The following is a 25,679-nucleotide window of genomic DNA, read 5'->3' on the forward strand; positions in this document are numbered from 1 at the left end:
CTGTTCTGTTTCTGGGATCTAGTCTGGTATCTTCATCATCGTGATAATTGCATGTCTTTTAGGAAGTCAGTATAGTTTGGGACATTTATTTGAATCAATTGTCTTTTTGTGTGTTTGAGTGTAAAAAAAAACCTTCTTTTATTTCATGCACTCAACGTGAAGTGTGGCTTCATTCAACAAAATCTCCTTCACACAGAGCGGATGATCAGATTTTCACAGAGATGCACTTATGGTGTGAAGCTGTTCGTAGGTAATGAGCGCAAATACGGACGATGGTGCAACAGCAGATATTCTTGGTAAACCTACATTGTACTGAGGCCTTTCACTTTGAAGCTTTGAATAAACTGTTGAGTTCAGCATGGGTTTAACTTTCATCTCAAACTGGTTGTAAATGTAATGAATTTGATAACCCTAATAAAAATACAGTGATTGAGATTGAACATTGTCAGACATCGGACAACCGATAATGAAAATCTTGTGCTAATGTTATATCCTCCTGACTACCAGGAAAAAATATATTGTCCAATCACCATTTTTTTAAAATCCCACAGTCTAGGTAATTAGAATTCTGAAAAAAAAAACATTTTGAAAAAAAAGTTTTGATTTTTGAAATATGATGTGTCCACTACAGAGGACAATTTTTCAACTTTTAAATACCACAATAAAATACAGTCAAAATAATTTATAGAATGTTTTAATATACTGCTAAAAGACTTATTTAGAATATTCCAACAACATTTTAAACCAAAATCTTCACAATAAAAAGTTGTATGCACTTACTTTGTGTCTTCCCATACAATGTGTTATTACTGATAAATGCCATTTTTATGAATTAGAAAAAGGTACGTACAAAAGTCCCACCCCTTCACATGTGGTATCATTGAAAAGCCCTAAATGTCCTCTCTAGATACCAAAAGGAATTAATTCAGTAGAATGCAGGGGGTGGGAGATATTCAAGTTTAGAAATGTCCTCTACAGAGGACAAAAATGAACTACTGGTAGTCAGGAGGATATAAGGTACTTTGTCAACAGAGTGGACATAAATCACAGTTGATTCCGTTTGACATAGATAAGTGTGTAGCTAAGGCCAAGTTGCTGTATTATGTAATTACCTAGCAGACGGAGTGTGTAGATGTCACAGTGGTTCAATGCCGGCACCAATGAGTATTAACACACGGCCTCTTTCCACGTCGTGTAGACCTCACATTCTGACTGTAGTTCTTATATCACCCTTTATTTACAATCTCACTCCCAGAAAAAACCATTGGTCGAGTTTTTGGCACATCTAAATGTGTGTGTTCTCTTTCATCCATTAAAGTGGACTCAGGGTTTATCTGTTAAGATGTGTCTCTCTCCTAGATGAAGCCGCCAAAGGAACTACTACTGCCGTTAACGTCTCACTTCTCTGTGACGTAGAAAGTACTCCTGGATCTGTTTCTTTTTTATGTGCATGTTCTGCGTTCTCAAATTCCTAGCTGGTAACAGCAGATTACTGCTGACTCTAAGCCTGGTTCTCCTGGAAGTTTCCTTTCCGCTGTCACCACATGCAGGCTCAGGGAGTGAGGGTTTGCAGTAAAGTCGACGGCACATGCAGTCTGCTGCGTTTCCTTAGATGGAAAATGTTCTTTAACCAATTTGAATCATAATTTGACTGCATTTTTAGATAAATAAGATCAAGTGGAACGTATGTATGATCAGTATTCATCCTCCAGCAAGAATGAATAAAATAAACAGAATGTGCAATTCAGAAGTGTTCAAGTTAATTAGCTTACACTTTCCTCTGGCTGCCTATCAGCATATAAATACTGAAAAATATTGTAAAATGCAAAGAATACACAGTTAAACTATAAATTAATGGAAGAACTGAGCATCTTTTGCTCCTGGGTAGGGTTAGAGGTTAGGGTAACCTCAGGAGCAGAGGTTTCAAACTAAACAATAAAGACGATCAGTTTCAATGAACAAATGTCTTCTTGTTATGGACAATTTTTCTTAAGTAACTATGAATTAACTCTTTGCTGCAAAGAGAAAAAAATGAGGATTTTACTTCCATAGTTTGATGTTTGAGTATATTAATTACTATATATTTTTATTTGACTCTTTACTGGAATTCCTGAAGGAAATTAACTCATCCCAGTCTATCTTTCTGTTTTACAAGTAAAAGAATCTAAAATTTGGATGAGGAGTAGAAATAACTAGGAATACGTGGAGCTGGTTGTAAATTGCTGGTTTTATTTTAAATCGTTGTTATTTCACGTGGCAGTGTAATTGAACTGCTACCACACCTGTAAAGTGCTGCTTGACGTGTTAAAGCTTTTAAGATCAACGGATGCCATATAAAATCTAATTCTTTGCAACAATTTGAGAACAGATTAAAACTCATGCAGTACAAAAGCAATGCAATTAAAAATGTCAACGACTGATGACATGTTATCAATAATATGATCAATCATGAGGGTATTTGCTGAACACATTTTCCTTTTTTTTCTTCTTTGCAGTAAAGATTTCAGATGGGAATCATCTATCAACAAAAACAAATCTCAAACAAATAAAAGGGAGCAAGTTCACCTGAAATTACCTTAGGACTCAGAAGTGAACTGGTCAGTTCCAGGGAATGTGTTTAACAGAACTGGTTCTGATCTGAATTACCAACAAGAGTTTTTATTACAGAAAGCAAACTGAATCTGAGGAACCTATTAATTGCTGATTGTTTTGGACTTTCAACCTCATCCAGGAATCAGATCTGGACCTTTGAATATACAGTTTAAGAACACATGCTTCGTAGGTAAAACAAAAAAAAATCTGATTTTCTCAAGTTCATGGCAGCAGTAGCTCTGTTAGAGATGCTGTCATGTAGAAAAACTTTAACATAGAATAAGAAGAGAGAGGGGACACATGGTTGATTGCAGCAGAAGCTCCTTCAGTGTCTTCGTCCAGAAACGAGACGTCAAAGACACAATTATTCAAACAACAATACAAAAATTTGTGTACAAGAAATTGCTTATTGGATATTTTATATATTTAACTGAAGTTAAATAACACTTCAACCAACAGAAATGCAGAACTGTTATTTTTTCCTCCTGCAAGGTGATAAGTTATTATAAAGTGATTCATTAATTTAGCTTTTCACAGAAGACTCTTTAAACCTTTAAGAGACTTTTCATTTGTAAACAAATAGTGTTATTTTTAGATACATGAAACCATTTACTAATAATTTCCACCTCTTTCTCTCTTTTTGACTTAGTGCCTCCAAAAATCATCAACTTTTCAAGGGACATTGTGGTAAACGAGGGATCTAACGTCACCCTGATGTGTCAGGCCAGCGGTAAACCAGAGCCGTCCATCAGCTGGAAATTCATCTCCAGTTCAGGTAAGCCGTTGGTTTGCTCCTGCGGAGGAGACGTTCAGCCTGCTTCGTGTTTCAGTGCGTCATGTTGCTCCTGCCTCTCACTCTGCCCCACACATCCCAGGTGTTTTCACATCTATCAGTGACTTTGTCTCACCCCTGGTGGATTTTGCGCTTCACTGACTTGCCATCATTACCTGTTCCAGATCATCATTATGCTGCAATCATTTAGTGGGAAATAAATTGGCCTTGTTGTAATTGGACTAATTAATTACTATAACTGAATGGACGTAAATATTTTATGAGCGGTTTGACTGATGGAACAAAGGAAGGAGGATTAAAACGGAGCGGGACGCTGCTTTTGGTGGCGCGCCGCGGCCAAACCTGTTTCTTTCTCGTTTTCATTCCACTTTCTATGTTTTTAAGTGTGTTTGCTTCTCTATTACTTTAGGAATATTGGATTAAACTGAGACTCGGTCGCCAGTTCTGTAAGCTTGTGCAGCCTTGCGTGGCCTAATTAGGAAAAAAAAAAACACATGCATTTATGTGCTTTTAGAGAACCCAAACTCTGTGGTGTCATTCGTGCCGTTCTTTATTTAAGCCACAATTTGTGCGTTGAGATGCTAACATGGTGTAAATGTAACTAACCTGCCTGGGAGGAGATAAGCAGCGAGAGGAGACGGTAATTGTTTCTTTGGAGAATCAGAAACAGCGCGCCAGCTGTTTCCCCTGGAAATCAGAGCCAATTGTTTTCACACATAGATTTGGGTGTAATATAATGGTTGAGTGGATTGCTTCACGAGGCTTATTTTATTATTTCTCTCTTTCCAAAATGACTAAAGCAGTACATTTATAGACCTAATGAAGTGGGAGGCCGTTGTGGCCGACGCTGGGCAGACGTGGCACTTTACGTTCATAGCAGAGACCAACAATCCTCGTATACATTCCTATTTGTGTCTGTCTTTATGCAACAAATTCAAGTCGAAAGAGTACATAACGACAAAGAAATGAGTAACATAGCTATAGACGGACGCTTAGTTTCTGTTTCGTTGTTAAACGGAACTGGCCGGTGTGTCGGAAAGCTAATTATTTCTCCTTTTCCCCCATGATTTTTCTGCCAGCATTCTTGAGCTCACGATTCCCAAAACGCTGTCATATTTCGAAGGAAACCTCAGACTTATAGACTGATGTTTACAGGCTTTAACAGGCAATTTGCATTTAAAACCGCTGCACAGATTGTTACAGCCTAAAGGCCTGAATATACCCGAGTACATCTATGAATGCGACCGAGTAGGAGAGCTCAGAGCATTCGTCTCTGTCTGTATTGCACAGTCACCTCTACAGTATCGGTACGGGTGATGAAATTTATGTCACGCAGGCTTTGCAGTTGAGTGGACGAGAGAGTGGAATGAGAGGTGTGAATTAGGTTAAAGTGGAAAGAAAGAGGACTCCGATGCAGGACAAGGACAAATGCATTATTGCTTTTTATAATAGAACCGCATCAATAATTTATTGATGATCGGGAAAGCTTGCTCTGTTTTTTTTTTTTTTTTTCTCCAATTACATGGAATGAGTTTAATTCGGTGGACTCGTGATGTGCTTTGCACGAGCTGAATCTGATTCTTTCATTTCGATAACTTGTTTTATCTGCAAACTGTGTCTGCCTTGCTACCTTTGTTTTAATTATGCTTTAATAAAATTCATATCTTGTTTTCAAAGAAGAGTACATAAGATGATTTTTAGAAACTGTACATATAGGCTGTGAGTCAAAGGGTGTAACTCTATGAGGTTATTTTTTTTATTTTTTTTATCAAAGGTTTTCATTTTTTATTCTCTACACAGCAGATTCTTGCCCTTTGAATTAATGTCAACTATGACTCATCATATCAGCTCCTTTGTCAGCAGTCACACTGGAGGATTGACAGAGAAAAACAGAGAACAGCATAGCAGCATGTTCTAATTCTTGGAAGAGCCCAAATGTTTGTTTCAGTATCCAGCATCTTCTGTGTAACACATCAGTGTGGAGCTACTCAGTGCGAGCACTCCTGTGTGTTTTAAGAGTGAATTAAAAAATAATGAGACACGTGGTGTGTGTGCGTGTGTGTGTGTGTGTTTGTCTGCGTGTTTGCGTGTGTGTTCTCCAATATCCAAAGGATTTCAGACTAGGAATGGGGCACTCAGAGGACTGGGACAGCTGGTCATCTCATTTGATATATGGTTGGCTTTAGGGCCTTGTGATGGATCAGAAGTGATTCCTGTTTTCCCTGCAGAGCACACAACCTGCACAGTTTCCAACGGAGGTGGCCAGCTTACCACGCGCTGCAACAGGGCAGCCAGAACAAACATGCAGAGATTAGACACTCAGAGAGCTTGATTGAAAATAGTGGAATGTGGAGGTTGTAAAAAGAGCCTGGGCTATGAACTTCAACAAGCCACCAAGGTTAAACATTTCCATGTTGTAAATATAAGAAAAATACTTTTCTTTTCCTCTTCTTGCAGTTTAGCAAGAAGAGAAACTATAAAACATAGTTGAAACCAGATATTTACATACGCAACATGAAAATAAACAATACTGACATTAAATCAGATTACATATTTACTGTTCCAGATCAGTTATCAAAATGCTACAATAATACAAATTATTTAGATAATTTCTTTTAAGTTTTTTTTGTATTATTCTGCCTCAGGTGGCCTTTATTTGAAAGTGGGTAATGAGAGAAGGGGAAGACATGCAGCAAAGGTTATCAGGCCGGGACTTGAACCTGTGATGTCCGCGTCAAGGACTAAGGCTAATACTAAAACAGAACTCTGTAAACAACCAGGTGGTTCAGCAGCGACCTTTTGTGTCTTCCTCTCCTTGTAAAGACGGTCCATGACTGTCTTCTGGACATCTGTCCGATCAGCAGTCTTCCCCATGATGGTGTCCTTTCACTCTGACCCAGAGTGAAAGATGGTTTAAGGGCTCAGAAACCTTTGCAGGTGTTTTCTGTTAGTTAGCTGACACGGTGCGATACCTTGAGTTTTGAGTTAGGACTCTTTGCAGCACGTTCTAACAAACACTGAATGTTGGGTTTTCATTCCCTGTAACCCATAATCTTCAAAATGACAAGAAACAAGGCTAAGAACACTCCTCTCTATGCGTTACAACTCTATAATATATATGAGTTTCACCTTTTTTAGATGACTGGCAAGCATTTTTGAGACATACCAGTAGTGTTTGTAAAGTAGATGGCGATATGAAAAGTGCACCCGTCTCTATTTTCCTGGTATTTGACCAACACAGACCGGCTTTAATACGATCCCCAAAATAGCTTGCAGTGAGCGATGCTCTGCAATTATGAGTGAGTCAAATGTTGATCAGCTGAAATAGGGAATTGATCTGCCCAGAGAATAGCCTCATCAAGTTTTATGTCATTTTAAGCATGATCGCTCTGTTCCAGAACGATTTCGCCGTAGGAAATATGAATTGTGCAACAGCTCAACTGCTTGCCTGTAGTGAAGCAATTAGACTTAATACGGGCCATCTCAATAGGACATCACGACGTCTATTTAGTTGACAACTCTCTTTTAAAACATTATTAAATACCCAAAGGGAGTCTCAGAAGTAGATCTACATTACCACAAGGTTTTTTTTTTTTCTTTTTATGAAAGACTGGTTTATCTCAGGCTTAAGCTGACAGAAATAATGACAGTACATTTACTGTAAAAAAATAAAATAAAATAGAAAGAAAAAAATAGTCACTGAAAAATAACATGTCTGTTCAAGCATAGCTTATACACACCTGTAACAGAAATCTAATCCAAATGCCTTTCGTTTTGATTCTCTAAGTGTTATAAATAAAACGTTTAAACATGGAGAGTCACAAATATTTTCCTCTAGTTTTGGTAAAGTATCTGCAGGATAATAATGAGTGTATAAACCACATTACGGACGGCACATTCGCTTCCCGAATACACCCCTCTTTGCATTAGTAGCTACAAAACATATGGCCAAACAATGGGAGCTGCAATCATTTCTTCTTCTATCTTTACATGAGAAAGAATTTTGGACTTCCATCCCGAAAAGCAGCAAGAAACGCTCTGACAAGCAGAGCTGAAATCAATGGGTGCTCTTATTTACAAAGCGTTAGCAGCAGAAGATGATAAAATGGAATTTATTGACATTCTCCTGGAGGCTTTTGAGAAACTCAAATACTGCTTTAATCTTCTTATGGACTTCTGAGAATATGTGCCCGCTTCTTTTTCTTCTTCTTCTGAGGGACAGTAAAAGATGGTTTAGATTCAAAATCGTCCAGCTTTCTTTCCCCATGTTGATAACTATGGAGGCTCTGAAGGGCAATATGTTTTCTAGCAGTGACCAAAAAAAAAAGATAATTAAACTGACCTTATAACTTATTGGAAGATTTCGAGATAGTTCTCTTTTTAACCGAATCTAATTGAGATGCTTTTTTTCTTTTTTTTTTTTAATTCATAAAAGTTACACTTTTTTTTTTTTTGGTGGCCCTGAAAATGAAGTAAAAAAATAAAAATAAAAAGTGTTATGATTAATTAACTCTGATCAATTTTACCTTCTGTCAGTTTTTCTAAAATGCTTTATTAAAATAAATGTTCAGCCCTGAAAAGCAATTAAGAAGTGAAACAAATAAAAGGTTAATTTCTGTGTGTTATTTAGAGGGCATCCCATGAAGTGAAACACTTCAGACATCTGAAAAGGGATCAATTAAAAGTATTAAAAGTAAATAATAGAGGGCAATACTTTGTAGATAAAGTATAATAAAATAAATATTACATGTGCCAGAAAGATCAATTTACTAAAAATCTGAGATTAAGGTTAACAAATTTTACAGATTATCCATGAGTTACTTTTGCCGCCATGCTTAGTGCTGTGATAGTGTTCCTTATACTTCTAAACAAACAGTTTAGTCAAGTTTATATAACGTATGAAGGAAAGTGTAGAATAGAAATGCTCAGTTATCTCTTGTTTCGAAGGGTTATCAAAACTACTTCTATTGCAAATAACAGAATACTGTGAAGAATGCCGTATTGAAGGGGAGTCTTCATGTTGTCAGCGCAATAATGAAAACTTGAAAGTTTCTGAAGAAATTGAAACAGGGCCTGCCAAAGTGTGCCTGTCAATTTTAGCATCAGAACTCAACGTTCCAATGCTAAAAATTAGCCTCAATGCTAATCAGTGATGGACATTTTGGTCTTTTGCTCCTGTTTGCTGTTCCTGTGTTGAGCCTTTACTGTTTTGTAGGTGAAACGGAAGCAAAAAGCCAAAAATCATGCTAAAATCACAGCACCACCTAGAGTCCTGGCCTAATAACTACAGGAGAGTCAACATGTGTTGGTGGTCTTCTCTTTACATGGAGCTTTTCCCTAATCGACATTGAAACCCCCATCAGTCTCCAGACCGCGTTCTCGTGCAAACGTAGCCTGAGCTTCCTTAGCCAGATGCGTGGCTTTCAGGCTCCAATAAACATCTAATATTAATCATTTAGACTTCCCAAACGATTCTGCTCTAAGCCAGTCTCTGCAAACGTTGCATCCTTTCGTTTCACAACGTTGCTTACAATACGTTACAAAACAGTGTGAAAGCTATTGACAAGCCAAATCTATATTTCCAACAGATACTCTGAGCTAGCAGCCGTTTCAGGAGACATTGAGCTGCCTTGTTTCATGGTAACACAGACCCAGAGCCACAGTGTTACCAAGATTCTATTTTTTCCTCTCAATCTTTTTATGCTTGGTTTCTTCAAAGGGAGGGAAAAAAAAACATCAAAAGGGTCCTGGCAAATTAGGAAATTCCATATGCTGACGGCTGATATTGAGCAGAAGCGCATGTATACTCGCATCTCACCCAGGCATGATTTAAGAGTTAAACTCATTTGATGGGTGGATTATTTGTGTTTTCTCTTCTCTTGTGCTTTATATCAATACTGTAGACTTTCTTTTTTTTTTTTTATTCCCAGCCAAAAGAGCCTAAGCGTACGTGGCGCCGTCGCCACCTCTTCTTTTAAAGCTCTTCTCTCAGTGACCTTTCCCTCACGAGCAAGCCGGTTACAGCTTTTTGATTCCCAGTTTGTCGTGGCTCACGCTTGCTGCCATCTAAGCAAATCCTATCTGCTATATTCAATTTCCTTTTCCCTTTGCCTGCTTCAGTTCATCAATTTGAATCTACCCTCTTTGTGTCTCCACACTCTTTCCTGAAATGTGCACATCCCTCAAGCATCTGCTCTTACTGTCCTCCCCACTAACTTGCTCACCTTGCCCTGCGCCCAAATGTCTTTGTCGCTTTCCATTTTCTACCCCATTTTCTTCTTTGCCCTTGAGTTTGAACATAGCATTTCAGGGACACAGAGAGGGTACATTATCTTCTGCCCAGCCTCTCCTGAGACATCCCTCCTCTCTCTGCTTTCTTCTTCTGGAAACCTTCTTCTGTGTGGTCTCCCCAATGACCTGCCATGTCACTTTGATGGCAGCGTAGGACAAAGTACTCTTCCCGCTAATGAATAGGCCACAAAGCCAGAAGTCCTATTTAACAAAGACTAAGCCACTGAAAGTCAAGGGTAGCTTTGCATCGCTGCTGAAAACGCAAGTAGAATCCATGTTGTTTTTGACTGTGGGAAAATGTTTCTTTTTTCTTTGTATTTTTCTGAATGTTGGCTGGTGCTGCAGGCATTTATAGTAAGTGGGTGATGGAGCTTTATTCTGAGACAATTTAAAGTGATCAAAAACCAACAATCAGCTGAGATTTCCCATAAGTTAAAGTGCAATTACTTAAAATTCTTCTTCTTCTTTTTTTTTTTTTTTTACTTATTTGGTAAAACTCCACGAAATATTGCAAAGTCATTCTAACCAGCATACCCTCTATATCAAATCAACTGGTGTTCAGGTGTGTGTAGATACACAACTCAAGGTTGATGAAAATATATTGAAAGGTAATTAAAAGCGTAAGCAAACTGCAGGAGAAATGGGTTTCTAGTTTTGTTTGTCTGGCATTGCACCAAAAAATGTATTGTAAGACTTTTGATTCTGTGGCTTCGATGTGAAAACACCATAATGTAACTTCTCTGGCGACAAGGATCTTAACAAGCATCTGAAACAAACAAAACTTTCAATTCTCCACGCAAAAACCAGAAAGAATGCACTGAACCTGGGCTCGATGCGCAGAGGCCAGTGTCGGTTACACACCCAGCCATGAGACGGCTGGGAAGACCTTTCCAACGTGTGCACACACCGATGAGACCGGGAATATTACACTCCTGGCAGATCTAAGTCAACTAAGAGTGCGAGGAAGCTGAAGTTCTTCAGGCAACATATTAAATGCAAACTGCGTTTGTCATGATGTCTGTGAGTCCCAGGAGGGGGGAAGGGATGAAAAAAGTGCGAGCAGCAGCTTTTAGGATAGTCACAGTGAGACTGACAAAGAAGTTCAGGTGTGTTTTCACCTCGGTTAGCATTGAAAACACACATTTTGAATTTTGGTGTGGAGCTGCGCAAAATTAAAATGCAAACACCAAAAGGCAGAGAGAGGTATGGAACGCTGCTTACAGGAGGGGCCTCTTCCTCTACAGGAAGGTAGAGAAACAGAGACTGTGAGGAAAAAGTACAGATTTATTGACAACGGCATCAGAGTTGATGCATTTTTAAGGTTCAGTAGATCAAAAAATATATATATTTTCAACTCTTTATGTTGTTCTATTTTCATTATATTAGTGATATCTTTTAATTGTTGACCTTTTTAAATCTTTTGTTTTACTTATTGGCGCTTGGGTAACGTTTAGCTTTTCACCGAGATGGCGAATTTCTGTGCCTGGGTTTTTAGGAGGGTTATATTTACTTTGAATGTATTTGCAAAAACACAAACAGCAGATATTTTGTGTGTGTTTTTGTTTTACAGAACCACACTATAATTCTCAAACCAGTGGGCCAAGTGAGCTGTGATTTATGCACACTGTTAACATGTCAGACATATGCTTTGGCTGCAGGACCTGGCAGGAATTCAGCTCCTCAGCCTTATCATGATTAGCTGTCCGCTGAGGTTTTACCGTGTCTTTAACAGACAATATGGTCTCTGCTGGTGACTTAATAATACTATAAATCCCAGCGAGGAAAAGTGAAGCTGAAATGTGCACACCTTTAAAGCACGGGCCCTCCTGGTGCCTCTCGTCAGGTGACGAGTGTCACGGAGACTTTCCTTCCTCTTAACAGCCTTCCCAGGTGCAATTCAGTAATGTACTCAAACCCAGCCGAGTGAGTCTGTGAGCATTTTATTAGTCACTTTTAACGTCTTCGGAGGGAACGTCGTGTCAATTATGGCTTTTTGTTTTCTGCACTGAATGCTGTGTTTAAGTCTCTCTGTCAAGCACGTTCCTGTTGATGATAGTAAAAGAACCAGATCTGGTATTTTCACTTTCTCATATGTCTCAATAGCAGACTCAGGTGCTTGCAGGCATAAGAGACGGAGTAAAAAGGAAAATAATACGGACGTTTTGGCAGACGAGGAATGATGAGAGGGGGCCGAACAAAGCACTAATCACGAGACGTACTCTGAAAATGTCAATGTGCTCAAGAAACCTCTTTGTAAGTGTCGAAAGAGACAATACAACGTGTATGAAAGGCCGACAGAAGTAGGCATATGTCACGATATTTACAAGTTTGAAGCTTCAACATGCACAGAATGTGTCTGGTCATGTCAGATCAAATTGCTGTTGTACGTTCGTGGGAGAGACCTCAACACGCCGCCGTTACTCCGTTTAAATCCTGGTGCTTTGATGCGATTTACGAAGCATCAGAACGATCACCGTTGTCGTGCAAAAGCAAGTAAGAAATGATAAATCACATAGTTTTACAAACTATCCATTAGCCTCTGTAATCAACACCTTCCTCCTTCTATCGTCCGATAATGTGAGGAGACGCCACACAGCGACACCAAACGAGGCCACAGATGTTGACTCGTCATATTAACTGTTAATGACCCTCTCCGCTCTGTGTGTGATCTTTCACAGGGGACCTGGCTTCAGACGACGAGCTGCTGGAAATCTCATCCATCTCCAGACAGAGAGCCGGGGTTTACGAATGCACGGCCGTCAATGATATCGACACGGACGTTCAGACTGTAGACATCACTGTCAACTGTGAGTCCAAAACGCAGAATATCTGCTCCAAGTGTTTGCTCGCTCATTTCAATTATTCATCACGAATGCATTATTGAGTTATTTAGGTATTAGGCGATGTATTAAAATTCTGAATTTAGAGGTATTTGTGATGAGGACAGTGTAGCTATATTAGATGAATGCTTACTTATTATTTGACTTTATGTAGTAGTTAGTTTTTTTTAAGTTAATTGAATTGTTTCTACTGATACTTCCTTCTTAATTTTGCCCCATAATCTGTAATGTGGCAAAATTATGGCTAAATCTGGGGTCAGACTCTGAGGTCAAAGACATCAGTGCATAGAACCACAGGTTGAAGTTTGAATGCTGGTGACGTTATTGTTTGTTGACATTACTATGCTCTCTTGCGTCAATCTTACTTATGTGATACAGAAATAATTACATTTTATGGTCAAAATTATTGCCGTCAATAAATAAAGTTAGATCAGGCCTGAAGAATACAACCTGGCGTGAGTTCGATCCGACTTCACTGGTTGACTTTAGTTATAGGGCTGAGTCTGTAGTGCACCCGACATCTGATTTAAATTATGATTTTACTGATTTTGTTTTTAGACCACCATTTAAGTAAGCAGCGTTAGAAAGAAAGAAGGAATGAAAGTAAGAAAGGAAGGAAGTTAATTCAAACAAATACAAATTTTGATGATTTATAACAGTATAAACTGTATAACATTCTGATTGGAAAATATTCCAATTAGAGTAATACTAATATTATGATTTTCTTTATAATAATAAAGAAAATGTAAGCCTACATATTAAGAATTATGCAACAACAACAAAAAAGGAAAAAAGTGCAGATTTGAGAAGAAATAGGCCGTTGAGCTTGGAAAGCCTGACTGGAATGAGGTCAGTGATCAGTACCAACACGACGAAGGAATCCTTGACAAGACACTGGAGAAATATTCCTGTGGCGCGGTGAACAGAAGACGGCCTGTCACTGTCGTCAGCATGGCAGCACTGAAGATCTCAACGAAGGCTTGATGTCTATACAGCCTGCATAATTCATGATTTCATATTGGACCTCCCAAAATAGTCTTCACTGGAAATATGAGCTGTTCGATAAATGCAAAAGGAACAAATGCTTCACTTGAGATGTGAACTTATTTAATGTTACCCGCAGCTTGATTGTTGTTCCCATAGCTACAATCTAATGCTATGAGTTTAATCTTAATGTTTGAGTTTGTTTTTCTTCACCAAATGCATCTCAGCAATTAAGCTTTAAAGCTTGGGCAGTTAATCTTGTCCCGTCTCCACTGTTTGTGATGTGTTTTAACAGGAAGAGGGGCCCCAAAACCATATTCTGCTTACGGCCCCAGACAACCTTGGGCTGGCCTTGCATAATAAACCACAGCCACAGCACTGCACATCTCAGTGCCGGATGTGAGACACTAACAAACACATGATTTATGTGGCTCTAGCAGAGACGAGGCTTTTCTGTTTCGTCACTGTTGAGTTTTTAATAAGTGTCACAAAGACTATTTGTTTCTTAGGCCGGGCTTTATGGGATGAGTTTTTCTGTTCTCCGCGTTCATGGTCAACCGGCCGGCCCTGTAGCGCTCGTTCATGTGTTTTGCAGGTCTACTCTGCCTGACTGAAACAAAGGGAGATGTAGAGGAGGTGTGTGATATGTGGCATAGTTTGAGGCATTGTGCCGCTGCAAAACAACGGCATGCTGCCTGACTCCAGAGTGAGCGTGACAGCTCCTCCACGGGATAAAGCACCAGCCCATCAGGGACATCTCCGGTCATTTGCCAGTCCACCCCTGGCTAGCAGGCTTCATGTGGACAAGATTCCAACAAAAAATGTCAAAGCAGCAACACAGATGACAATAACAAAATGAGCACAGTTAAAACAGATGTCTTGTTTTTACTGCTCCTGAACAGGCTAGCAGTGGTGCTGAATTAGGTTTAGCCACAACACAAAGGTGAAAAATAACTCAAGCTAGCTTTAACACAACAGCATAGTTTGCTGCTACAGGGAAGCTAGAGAATTAGTGAGTAACAAAAATGTTGACTGAAAGAGAGCTGAAATAACACTCACACTGCTAAAATACCAACTTTATTTGCTACCTAATGAACAAAGACAGGGTTAGCACCGTGTTACAGTTTGCTACTGTTGGAAGCTTGAACAAGCTAGTAATTTAAATTAGCAGGCTAATGCACTCTTTCCATTGTTGATATTCTAACAGAAATGTTGACAGAAGGAAAATTTACAACATAGAAACTTAAGCTTTCTTTTAAATGTTGTAGCACCACCTAGCGTTAGCACAGCAACAAAATAGCTGAGAAATTAAAACTTCTTAATGGAGGCAAAAATATGTCTGTTCTCCACATTCTGACAGTGCTGATGGATGAAGAACCAAAAACTAACAAACAAAAACTAAACATTTAAAATTAAAGCTTTATTTTCTTCTTTTTTTTAACAAGCAGCCTAATGAGAGACGTTCTTTACAGATGTGTTTGTATCAACATTTATTTTAAAAAGATGCTGCATATATTTTATGTAAAATTATGGACAACCCTGAAAATCCTCTTCATGAGGCTGCTTTGCAACCACAGAGTCTTCAGTCAGAGGCTTCTTCAGTCTGGCTGCAATAAAGTCTTCTGCAGGAGAACATTGGATATTATGTGTCTAAGCAACATTTAATATCCCTTTTAGATTCATAAAGTGATGTAATTTGAAATAATCTGTACACCCAGGCCTCATGTGCAAAGAGATATATTTATCCAGTGTTATGTGCTTTGAATTTTGATCAACTCTCTTGACAATGAAATGTGAAAATAATTCAACATCTTCTAAAGACATAAATGATATTTGAAGATTAAAATATCAAACCCCAAAAAGGGTTCAAACATTACACATTTGCACAGGAGACTTAAAACTGTTAACCTAAATATAATTCCTATCATACAATCTGTTAATTCCCCCAAAGATGTGCCATACGTTCTCTTTGCTTCGAAGATAATTCTTAATTTTGAGTCCCATTAAACCGTGGTGGCACTGCTATCTTTTTGATCCCAGCTGTACTGACATTTAAAACCTTTTCCTGCTGAAGACTGATTTATTATCTGGTTAATTTTGTTATTTTTCAACTCATAGCCTTTTTGTTTCATGTTCCACAGTCCAGGTGCTGTCCTGCTTAGTACAGCTCAGGCAGACAAGCTTAGACTTCAGTCTTTTCTGCCTACTCCAGATTTAGAAAAAGGTCACTCGTGTGTTATTTCATCTAGACTTGATTATTGCGGCACTTCATTCTGAGATAAGTAGGTGAAACATCCAGACTGTGGCTCGTACAAATTGCCACTGCTGAGCTTTTAGAATAGACGCAAAAACGTTCCATATTTGTCCAATTCATCCTGTTCTTCAAAGTCTGGCTTAAAACTCACTTTATAGTGAGATCTATTTATTCACTTTATAGGTCTATTTAAGTAGGAGCCTCTTCGAGAGGCACCTGTTTAAATATTCAATCTTTTCAACCTTTTTCAAGACTTAGTGAATCTTGGCATCTTGTGAAGATTTGTTTCTGTGGTCAGATGAGGCTAAAACTGGTTAACAGCTATTTTGAAGGATCTGAGATTATGTCAAGGACATTTTCTGTCCCCTCGTTTTCTTCCTAAATTAAATGTAAAGGTTTCAACTAAAGGTTGAAACTAAAGGTTTCAACTAAAGATTGAAACGTTCTAAAACGTGATAATTGCGTACTGCAATAAACAGTCAATCTAAAAGTTTTGGAACTTTTTTCCAGAGGTGCCACTAAATTTAACGTTGTACATAAGCGTTGTACAGATTACACTTATGCTTAAAAAGCGCAGGCAGAGACAGGAAAACCACTACTTCTGTGTCCCGACAAGCTGAACTTTGTGCTGCCCTGCACTTTCCAAAGCGGCTCCTCTATCTTCTGCCGTCTCCTTGTAGACGCTCCAAGCGTGTCAGAGGGCAGAGATGCTGGAGTGACTCCGGGTCAGAGAGGAGTGCTGGAGTGCGAGGCCGATGCAGTGCCAGAGGCAGATTTCGAGTGGTATAAAGACAACAGAAGGTAATCACATTGGGATTTACATTTTTTTTTCCAATCAGGACATGGAAGTATGAAGAGAAGAATTAACCGTATATTTTTGTTAGCCAGTTGTCTTGATTAGAAATCCATTGCCTCACTTGCAAATGATAGAATTTGGGTTCCAAGTTCAATAACAAACTTCTTTTTTTTTTTCTTTTTTTTATACAGTATGACATATTCTTTCTCTTTCCAGGATCTTTAATGGCTTTGATGGCATGGATATCATCAACACAGGATCCTTGTCAAAGCTGACCTTTTATAACGTGTCTGATGGTGATTACGGGAACTACACATGTGTTGCCATCAACAAACTAGGCAGTTCAAACACAAACTTCCTTTTGTATGGTGAGTATTTGTAGAAATAGTCGCACTTAATTGTGTTAAAAAAAACAAAAAAACAAATTAATTCTCTTCTGCTGTACAATTGAACTGTTTTCAGCGGTCAGTTTAGGCAACTGAGCGTGGTTTAGTGGACAGTGACGGACATTATTACAATGTTCTTGTACTATGCTGTAATTTAGTTAGTTTATTTATTTTTTTGGTGTTGACATTCTTAATGAACTTTCTTAGAAAGAACAGTTGGAATCCATCCGTCTTATTAAGATAGTTCATCAGTTCTGAGAGGGGAGAACTAAAAAGTAGAGCTGGAAGATGCTGCAGAGTTGCAGAATCTGTTCTTTGAAGGAGTCGACACCAGGCTCCCTGCTGGGCCGCCCCACACTCTGCCAGACTCAGCACCTCCTCGCAACATTTTGTTCAAATTCTTCAAATTTAGGATACTTTTAAAGACACATATGAGGATTTTTGGCTGACTACAATACCCTAAAAATACAATATGATTTGTTTCTTTCATACATTTTGTGTAAACAACAGTTTATCAGTAAATCTTATTGTGAGATTTTGTCTTGCAAATATTGAAATGGAAATGTGAATATCTGCACATAAGGATAATATCAATTATTATTTTCACCATAAAAGAGAAAATATAATTGAATGTTTCCTTTTGAAGAAAAAAGTTTTGCTTTGTCTTTCTAGAACTATTATACTAGTTTACTTAAGCACCACAGCAGTAGTTAAGGTAGTGCTTGTTATTTACAATGGAAGTTATTTAAATTAATCAAAGTAACACACAATATGTGCTGGTAACCCATCACTTACTGTGCCTTTCAAAAGTTTTCATGGCCTTTTAACTTTTTCGTATTTTGTTACATTGTAATTGCAAACTTCAATGTATTTTATGTGCGTGTCTACCATGATTGGCATTAAGAGAGTAAAAGTTGGGTAATTATTTGCAAAAAAAAGTTTAATTTTAGTCTGATTTGTGCTGAGATCAATTTTCAAGACCTATCACAACTCAAGAACAATGGCTTGAGTTTCTGAAATTCCTGCTAACACTAGCTGGATTTAAAGGGATCCACAATTATTTGTAACAGTAGTCTTTATTTGAGAAATATTTATTCTACATGTTGAAACAAAACCATGAAAACACTGTAGGCTGTTTGGTTTTTATAAATGAAAATAAATATTGTCTGGTAACACTTGTTTAAGGTCTTGTCTTCGGTCTGGTGTCGGGTCTATGATTTCACATTCAGTATCTTTGGCAGTAGCAACAGCTATGTTATAATTTAAAAGAGCTTCCATCGTTGCCTGCTAGCTGCAGTGTTTAGGCGCTTTGTGGATAGAAACGATCAACACAGCATGTGGTTTTAGCTTACAAGAGTAACAACCACCTGTTACATCCTTCATTAGTTTAGCTCATGCAAATGACTTGGTCTTCTGGAGAGAAATGTTGTGCTTCCAATATTTAATTTACAGCCAACAGTGACACAGTCCGGCATTGTCTAAATTTACAACAGTCTAACGCAATATGATTAAAAATAACTCGGGTAAATTTAGCATTCCTACATTTACTCAATAGATTCCAGTACAGAACGAACCCAAACTGCGTCATAAACCCAGCATTCATTGCACGGGTAAAAAAAAAAAAAGGCAACTTCCACAGGCAAAAAATATAATGAAAGATATAAAACTTTTCAAGTAATTACGAGTTTTTATGCATCACAAACAGCACTTTTTTTTAGTTAATAGACAACTTACAACATATTTAGGCCAACTTGTTCAACTAATTGTGGATCCCTTTAAGGTGAAATTATCAACAAAATGCCAAGGAGAATCAATATGCTGATATGTTCCCACCGGTGAGTCGGCCTTCTAGCACTGGCAATATTTTAGCTTGAACCCCTGAGGGTATGACGGTGCAGGCAGAATGTAAAAAGAAAACTCTCACAGGTCTACTTCTCAGGCTTTTTTCAAGTATTCTCAATGATGTGTTGCTGTTCTGTTTCCAACTTGTGTCTCTGTTGCACTTGTTTCCCTGATGTAGTGGTAATTGAACCCACTAGCTCGACACTACTGCAAGGTTAGTATTCCACACCAGCGTGTATTTCGGCAATGTTCAGAAAGCATTAACTGCATGCCGGTAACCCCTTGAATACTGTCATTTTCACAGTTCTACTCAGTTCCCTTTTTCATTTTTTTGTATTTGACGAGCAGAAAGAAATAAACTCTTGGCTCTGTCGATGCTTCTCCATCCCTGCCTTTTTCATTAAATGAGATAGATGTTTTAATGATCGTGGGACGGGTTTAAATCACGATGAGGATAAATGTCAAAGCAAACTGCCGTCAGTGTATATAATGTGACTGATTGTGAAAATGGCAAATGCAAACTCCATTTCTTAATCATCTTTCATCTCTCTCCTTTTCACACCTAACTGGCCCTGTGTGACATTGGCTTCATTTTGATTTTTGCATGCTGCCATTGTAAGTATTCATCATCTTTTTACCATTCATAATGTCCTTGAGTGAACCTGTATGCCCGTACTCCTCATGACTGTACGCAGCATTCTGCAAATGTAAACAGATCTGGAGATGTTGATACTGTTTATATAATCTAAACGGCGATCTTTTCCACACCTCGGGTGTAAAAAGTCTACAAATTGTCTTAGAAGTGATTACCATGTGCTGCTGAAACAGAGATAAACGCCTCACTTATTACATGCAGTGACTGCTAGCTGAAGAGTCTCGTAAGCAAAGCCACTTCATTAAGACAGCAGAAGTGTATTAATGGCTTTTCTTTTAAATACAAGTGAATGTAATTATTCCAATAAGCCATATGCAGGATTAGAGATAATCCGCTGTGGCGGAGCAACTGGAAAGAGACCCCAAAGGATACTGTGGAATAGCGAAAATTCAGGGGAAATGATTAGTCGCTACATCAAAAGCTTCAAAGTACAAAGTAAAAAATTTGGCCTCAATCGAAATGCATTGTTTGTTTGGCTTTTTTTTCTTTCTTTCTTTTTTTTTTTTAGATTGACCTAATTTATCAAAAGAAAAAAAAAGAGATGAATAAAAAGGTTTCTCTAATTGCAAAGCAAACAGTCATGTCGTAATAAGCACATAACCTTGATTTTGAGGTCTAAATTGCTCTGCAAAAAAATACTAATGAATACAAAGAAATGATGCAATTTGCTTAATTTTAATCTAAAAATAGTACCCAGTGTTACACAAACAAACAGTCAGCTCTGGCCTGGCAGCATATCTATACTTGCTGTATGTGCAGAGAAAAAGAAAAACAAGTCCAGAGTGAGACACAAAAAACACCCACCAATATTTATTTTTGCTTTGAAGGTATTGCAAAATAAAACAAAAATAAAAATAGATGAAGTTCATTATGAATTCAAAATACTTTATTAATCCCAGAGAGAAATCCAACTTTGTAACTCACGCAGTTTTCTTCAGAAATTGTTGCTGATGCTGATGGTTGTGGGCATTAGCAAGTAAACGATAAGCAGAGTTTGTCGAGGCCTTCTGACCTTCTGCTGTGTATCACCATTGCAATCTGTGATTGCATTGTTTTGGTGTGGAGTGCTCAGATAATTCATCATCAACAGATTTTATGGCATGGCGCTTCACTTTCAACAGCAGAGCGGTGATGAAGTGTCTCGCATTTTCTGTCTGATTGAAAGAGTTGCTATATTTAGAGTGATTGTACATTTGCACCTGTGTTCAACAACATATTTCTTATTTGTCTGTAAAAATGACAAAAATTGTAATTTTGTTCTAACATTGTTTGTGCTAATATTGCACACGTGTTTCCTAAAAACCATCCCCTGCAACTTAAACCAGAAACATGTTAAATTTATTACTCCAGAGAATACACTGATGTGGTAAACAGTAACAACAAAATGTCCAATAACCCCAGGAGAGGTTCTGATACAATAACCAAACTTAAATGTGCATATTCTCCCTTAAACAAAACAAAAAAAACCCCCACATATTTAATATATTTCTCTGCTGTGCTTTCCCTGCAAATCTTTCCTCATTTTAGCAAAAATAAATAAATAAAAGCAATAATTGGATCTTGCACAAAATACTATATTTCCTATTACATGTTTGTTGCACAACTATCAGCTGCAGCTTTCATTTAATATCATGTCATAAAAAATTCTTTGAATGTGGACGTAAATGTAGTTACCATATGCTGCATTCCATTTGCCTTTGAAGATACAAGTCATTTTGTTGTAATCAAATAATGTGAATTTATCCTCGTGTCGCCGTGTACCAGATAGCATACAACAAAGGACAGCATTTCACCGGATTCAACAAAAATGAGGGTGGAGAAATCATAAATACCCAGGAAAGGATGAAAACACCAAGCAAGAATACATACGTCCAGTGCAATATACACTCAACAGCAAATCAATGTAAAAGATTGAGGCATTCAGGCAGATCTGCTTTTGAAGTTACGTTACCATTTGCCTGATGTTGTATGTTCAGACTGTCCACAGAAATGTGTGAGGAGTTTCTGACTCCCAGTTCCTCACTGAGCAGTAAGGACACTGCCTGGTCGTCTGCCCCATGAATCTGGTTTCGTCTGCAAGTGTAGTGACCAGGTTTTCCTCGTGTCGTGCATCTTTGGGTGTTAGCAGTGTGAACAGCAATAAGCACATATCCTGAATTTTTTTTTAGCATGATCAAGTTGGAAACGTTTGTTCTAGTCAGGACTGACTGTGCCAAGACTCTGTCAGGAAGTGTTGGGAGAAGTTTTAGGCCAAGCAGAAGGTTTCTCTGTAAGTCTGGGGAGTGTTGATATTAACAATGCACAGGTTCTGGTATAAATGTCTCTAGATTCCAGATTAGGGATCGCTTTAACACAGATCGGGGCATATTCTATCGTCTGTACGGTGGTTAGGGGTAATAGGCAAACCGGTACAGATACGGCGATGCATAGAGGTTGGCTGTGATCTGTGGTTTAACAAGCTGCTCAAACATTTAGTTATTCAGAGGAGACATAACATATATATTTTCCTCCTGGTTTCAGTAGAAACTTTGAAGCATCTGGATGACGGCTTGACTGAGAGAGACATTAATGTTGTCAGTTAGAAGATCTCCCAGTTCGGCGCAAGCTTTGAAGACAAACCCTAGGATGTTTTGAGGACCTGCTGCTTCCTGGGGATCCTGTTTAAAGCCCTCCGAGCGTCAGCTGTGCTGACGATGAAAGTCGACATGTCGTGTGGTGGGGGAGGTGCCAGGTTTCTCTCTGGCAGTTAAATTAAACGCGTGCAAGCTTGCCGAAAAGTTGTTGACCCTGCCTCCATGAGGAAAGTCGCTGCCCTCAGGAACAGGGGACGGGGTTTATAGCTTGTTAGTGTTTGGATTCCCTGTCAGCTTTGTGTGGCGTCCCCTCTGCCGCCGACGTTCCCCCGTGTCTTGATCTCTTTCGAAAGTGCAGAGTTGCCGTCTTGTCCCCTGTCCGCCCCGCTGGCTGCAAACGTGGCTCCTTCACTCACATTATTTTATCATATAAAAATGATAAGAATTTAAACTGCAAACAGTTTGTTCTTGTAGGTGTCAGTACTTTTGTGCATAACGGACTTTGAGGTCTTCAGAAATGTTCAACTTTCTAAATACTAATTAGTGGAAGTTGTCATTTTCAAGTTGGAACTTGGTGAAGTTGGAGTTCAACATTATGACAGAGGTTCGACAGAAAAGATAGGAAAACAATTTCCGCTCCATCTCACATGAGTTGACACTTAACTTAAATACCATAATATATTATATCTAATCACTTTCTGTTTAATGCACATTATTACAATGCCACACAGCACGCTTCATTCCCCGACGATGTTCAGATTTGTTATCAGCAGACAGACCCTCCATCTAACAATTCACCCACCGGTAGCTTTAGCACTGTGGAAGAAGCAATGACTGTCTGTGAAACTAACTCTAATGTTTTATTTTCCCCGTTTTCTTCCTTCCTGTCAGGACCGAGAGCAGTTCAGGACGGCAGTGGCGGTGTGAAGACAGCGCACTTTCACACCTGTCTCCTCTTCATAGCATTTTTGCCCTTCCTGCTACGCTTTTGAAGAGAATTGGATTTGAAAACAATTGGTTTGTTTGCAAGCCTGTGAGTGAGTGTGTGAGTGTGTGTGTGCGTGTGCGTGCGTGTAGGGGTGTGCGTGTGCATGTGTGCGCGTGCATTTTTTTTCTCCCACGGAAACATAAACTGATGCACAATGAAGTATCTTGTAAAGCACTGATTTTGACCTTCTTAAGTTTTGGTTGTCTTTCTTTCCTCTTTCAACTGAACACTTTCAATATTTTTGTCTAAATTATAAAAAAAAAAAAACTATGTGTTACTTCCTTTGACATTTAAAAAAAAGTAACCTGTTATTTAAATGTCTTTATCTTATTGCGATGGTTCTTTTATTTTTAATCACATTGAATATTAATCTCAACTGCGGCAAAATGCAAATTTTCAGCTGGTATGAGAGGTGAATGGTAAATACCTCAAAGTCAAAGTGAGAGAGTGGAGCAGGAGCAACGGAGTCACATGAAGACATTATCATTTTGTAATGTATATTATTATCATTCAGTCTGCTTCGGAAGCAGAACTGTTTTTGACTTTAAAAATATTTTTTGTTCCTTCTCAGCGTTGTAATATTATTATAATATATTGGAGTTGTGTAATGCTAACTTTATTTTAATTTTCCAAGTATATTTAGTCCTGAATATGTTGAACATGAGAACAGAAAAGATGAAAATTGTAATTATTTACAAATATATCAGATTATCTGTCTTTGTTGTCTATTTGTTTTCCCCTTTTCTTTTCCGATATAACCTGTACACAAGAGTGTTAAGTATATTCATAATAGTATTTAGAAATGGTGACAGAGTTTTATTTCATTTTTGTAATGCAAATTTATGGATGCTTCTTGTTTTACCTCATGCCATTTATACATAACATAATTATTTGGAAAAAATAAAATAAAGTGGACCTGCTCATGTTCATAAAAAAAAAATACTGGATCGTTCATAATCTGTTAACAGAAAGTACCATGTTGTAGTTTTTATAATAAAAAAAAGAAGAAAAGAAACACAAAATATGCTGGCTGCCCTAAATGATGTGCTGTGGCCGGACACAGAGCCCTGTGGAGTTCCTCGATTGACCTCATGCTTTTCAACTGTGTGTATTTGGTGGAATTCAAATAGTCCAACTATTTTAGAAATTTTTATCTTTTATTTTTTTACTTTTTTGAAAAAAAAAATTATTTATTCTCAGATAAGAAGCACAGGATTTCCCAAGTTGAATTCTGTCAATCACAACAGGAAGTGGTTTGTTCACGGTCCCTTGACGTTGATTGTCTCTGGGCCCAAAGGAGTGACATCAAGGTTTTAACAACAACAAGGTTTTGGATATTAGTGTAAGATTGTATTTCTCAAAAAAGTCAAGTCTGTCTCGTAAATGTTGTCTTGGTAATGAGGCCCAGAGGTGAGTTCATGATGCCGTCTGTATTTGAAAGTCTTATTTGGACAGCAGAACAGAGAAACTATAATGCAAATGATTTGTAAGCAGTGACAAAACTGCAACAGGCTGCAGTTACTAAAGATGCTGAAGTCGACATCCAGCCTGTAGTGCCAGATAACGGGCTGTTTAACAGGTTGATACTGGATTGGAGTGTCTCTAGTTTGAAATTCAAAACGCTTAAAGTAATAAAACCTGAACGAGGTATTTCTACAGTGAACAGATATTCTTTAAAATCTTCCTTTTTAATAAGTCAGGTTGGATCAAATTATATATACAGTATATTATATTCTTTGCACAAAATCCATCTCAGATCAAGAGATTTCACCTGTTTAGTTCTGCCTGTTTTGAGCTCATTGAACTGCAACTTTTATGCAAATGAGCTTCTGCTGGCTGAGCATTATTATTATTTCTTCTTATTATTATTATTATTATTATTATGACCATCTTAGAATAAAAAAAAACACCAATATCTGGAGTTTAAAAGCCGGACTGAAGGACTGAGATATTTGTTAAAATATTGTTTGTGTATTATGACAACAAACAAAGGCCATTTTTAATTGATCAAATATATTATCCTCATCTTGTGCTCATGAATCCAATATTATATATATGAAGGAAGTGAATTTGAATTTTTATAGCAATTATTCACAGAAATGATTTCTCAGGATAATTTATAGTCAAATCAGATGACCAAGTTAATCCAGCTCCGTTTGTCTGTCCAGCTAATCAATAAAGATCATTTTCACCTTTCTTACTGACACAGAAGCCTTTTCTTTTGCTCGTGTTGCAGTTCTCTAGGCTCAGTAGATCTGTCTACTTCCTTTATTCCACTTTCTCTTTGCCATCTTCTTCCTCTGAATGCTTTCTGCTCCGATCTGAAGTCACTTCACACATCACTACAGGTTCTCCAACCACATCATCAGTCCTCTCACCAGTGCTCTAGTGATTCTGTACCCAAAATAATAATAATAACAGTAATTCATTTTTAAGGCAGTCCGTCGATCTTCTGGCGGTGGTGAATTTGAAAAGATCCCATTAGGGAATCCATTGGTCAATTCCCCCATTTTTTCTGTTCTATAGGAAAATTGAAAGTGCTTCTTCAGAAACAAGTCAACCGGATTCTTAATGCGTAATTCTCTTTGAACGCATCCTGAAGCCAATTGACCACGAAGTCGATGCAGAATATTCAGGAAAGGCTGAAAGGTTTCAGTTCGAGCCTTACCTCGAGAAGATGTGAAG

At 38.1% G+C, this 25,679-nt stretch overlaps 1 protein-coding gene across 2 annotated transcripts in view; it reads left to right on the forward strand.

The window, feature by feature from the left end:
• The window catches only part of ntm (neurotrimin), a 64,791-nt gene extending 41,542 nt beyond the window's left edge, over nt 1-23,249 (forward strand). The window contains exons 3-8 of one of the 2 annotated variants that reach the window (XM_008401852.2): nt 3,242-3,367; nt 12,355-12,483; nt 16,435-16,555; nt 16,767-16,918; nt 18,957-18,992; nt 22,898-23,249. In XM_008401852.2, coding sequence (XP_008400074.1) covers nt 3,242-3,367; nt 12,355-12,483; nt 16,435-16,555; nt 16,767-16,918; nt 18,957-18,992; nt 22,898-22,998 — 665 coding nt within the window. In that variant the 3' untranslated portion in view covers nt 22,999-23,249. The remainder of the gene's footprint in view (nt 1-3,241; nt 3,368-12,354; nt 12,484-16,434; nt 16,556-16,766; nt 16,919-18,956; nt 18,993-22,897) is intronic. The other variant, XM_008401853.2, reaches the window with a different exon arrangement.
• Nucleotides 23,250-25,679: the final 2,430 nt, after the last annotated feature.

This window comes from Poecilia reticulata, unplaced genomic scaffold (assembly GCF_000633615.1).
Source record: "Poecilia reticulata strain Guanapo unplaced genomic scaffold, Guppy_female_1.0+MT scaffold_131, whole genome shotgun sequence".
In the NCBI taxonomy this organism is placed as follows: domain Eukaryota; kingdom Metazoa; phylum Chordata; class Actinopteri; order Cyprinodontiformes; family Poeciliidae; genus Poecilia; species Poecilia reticulata.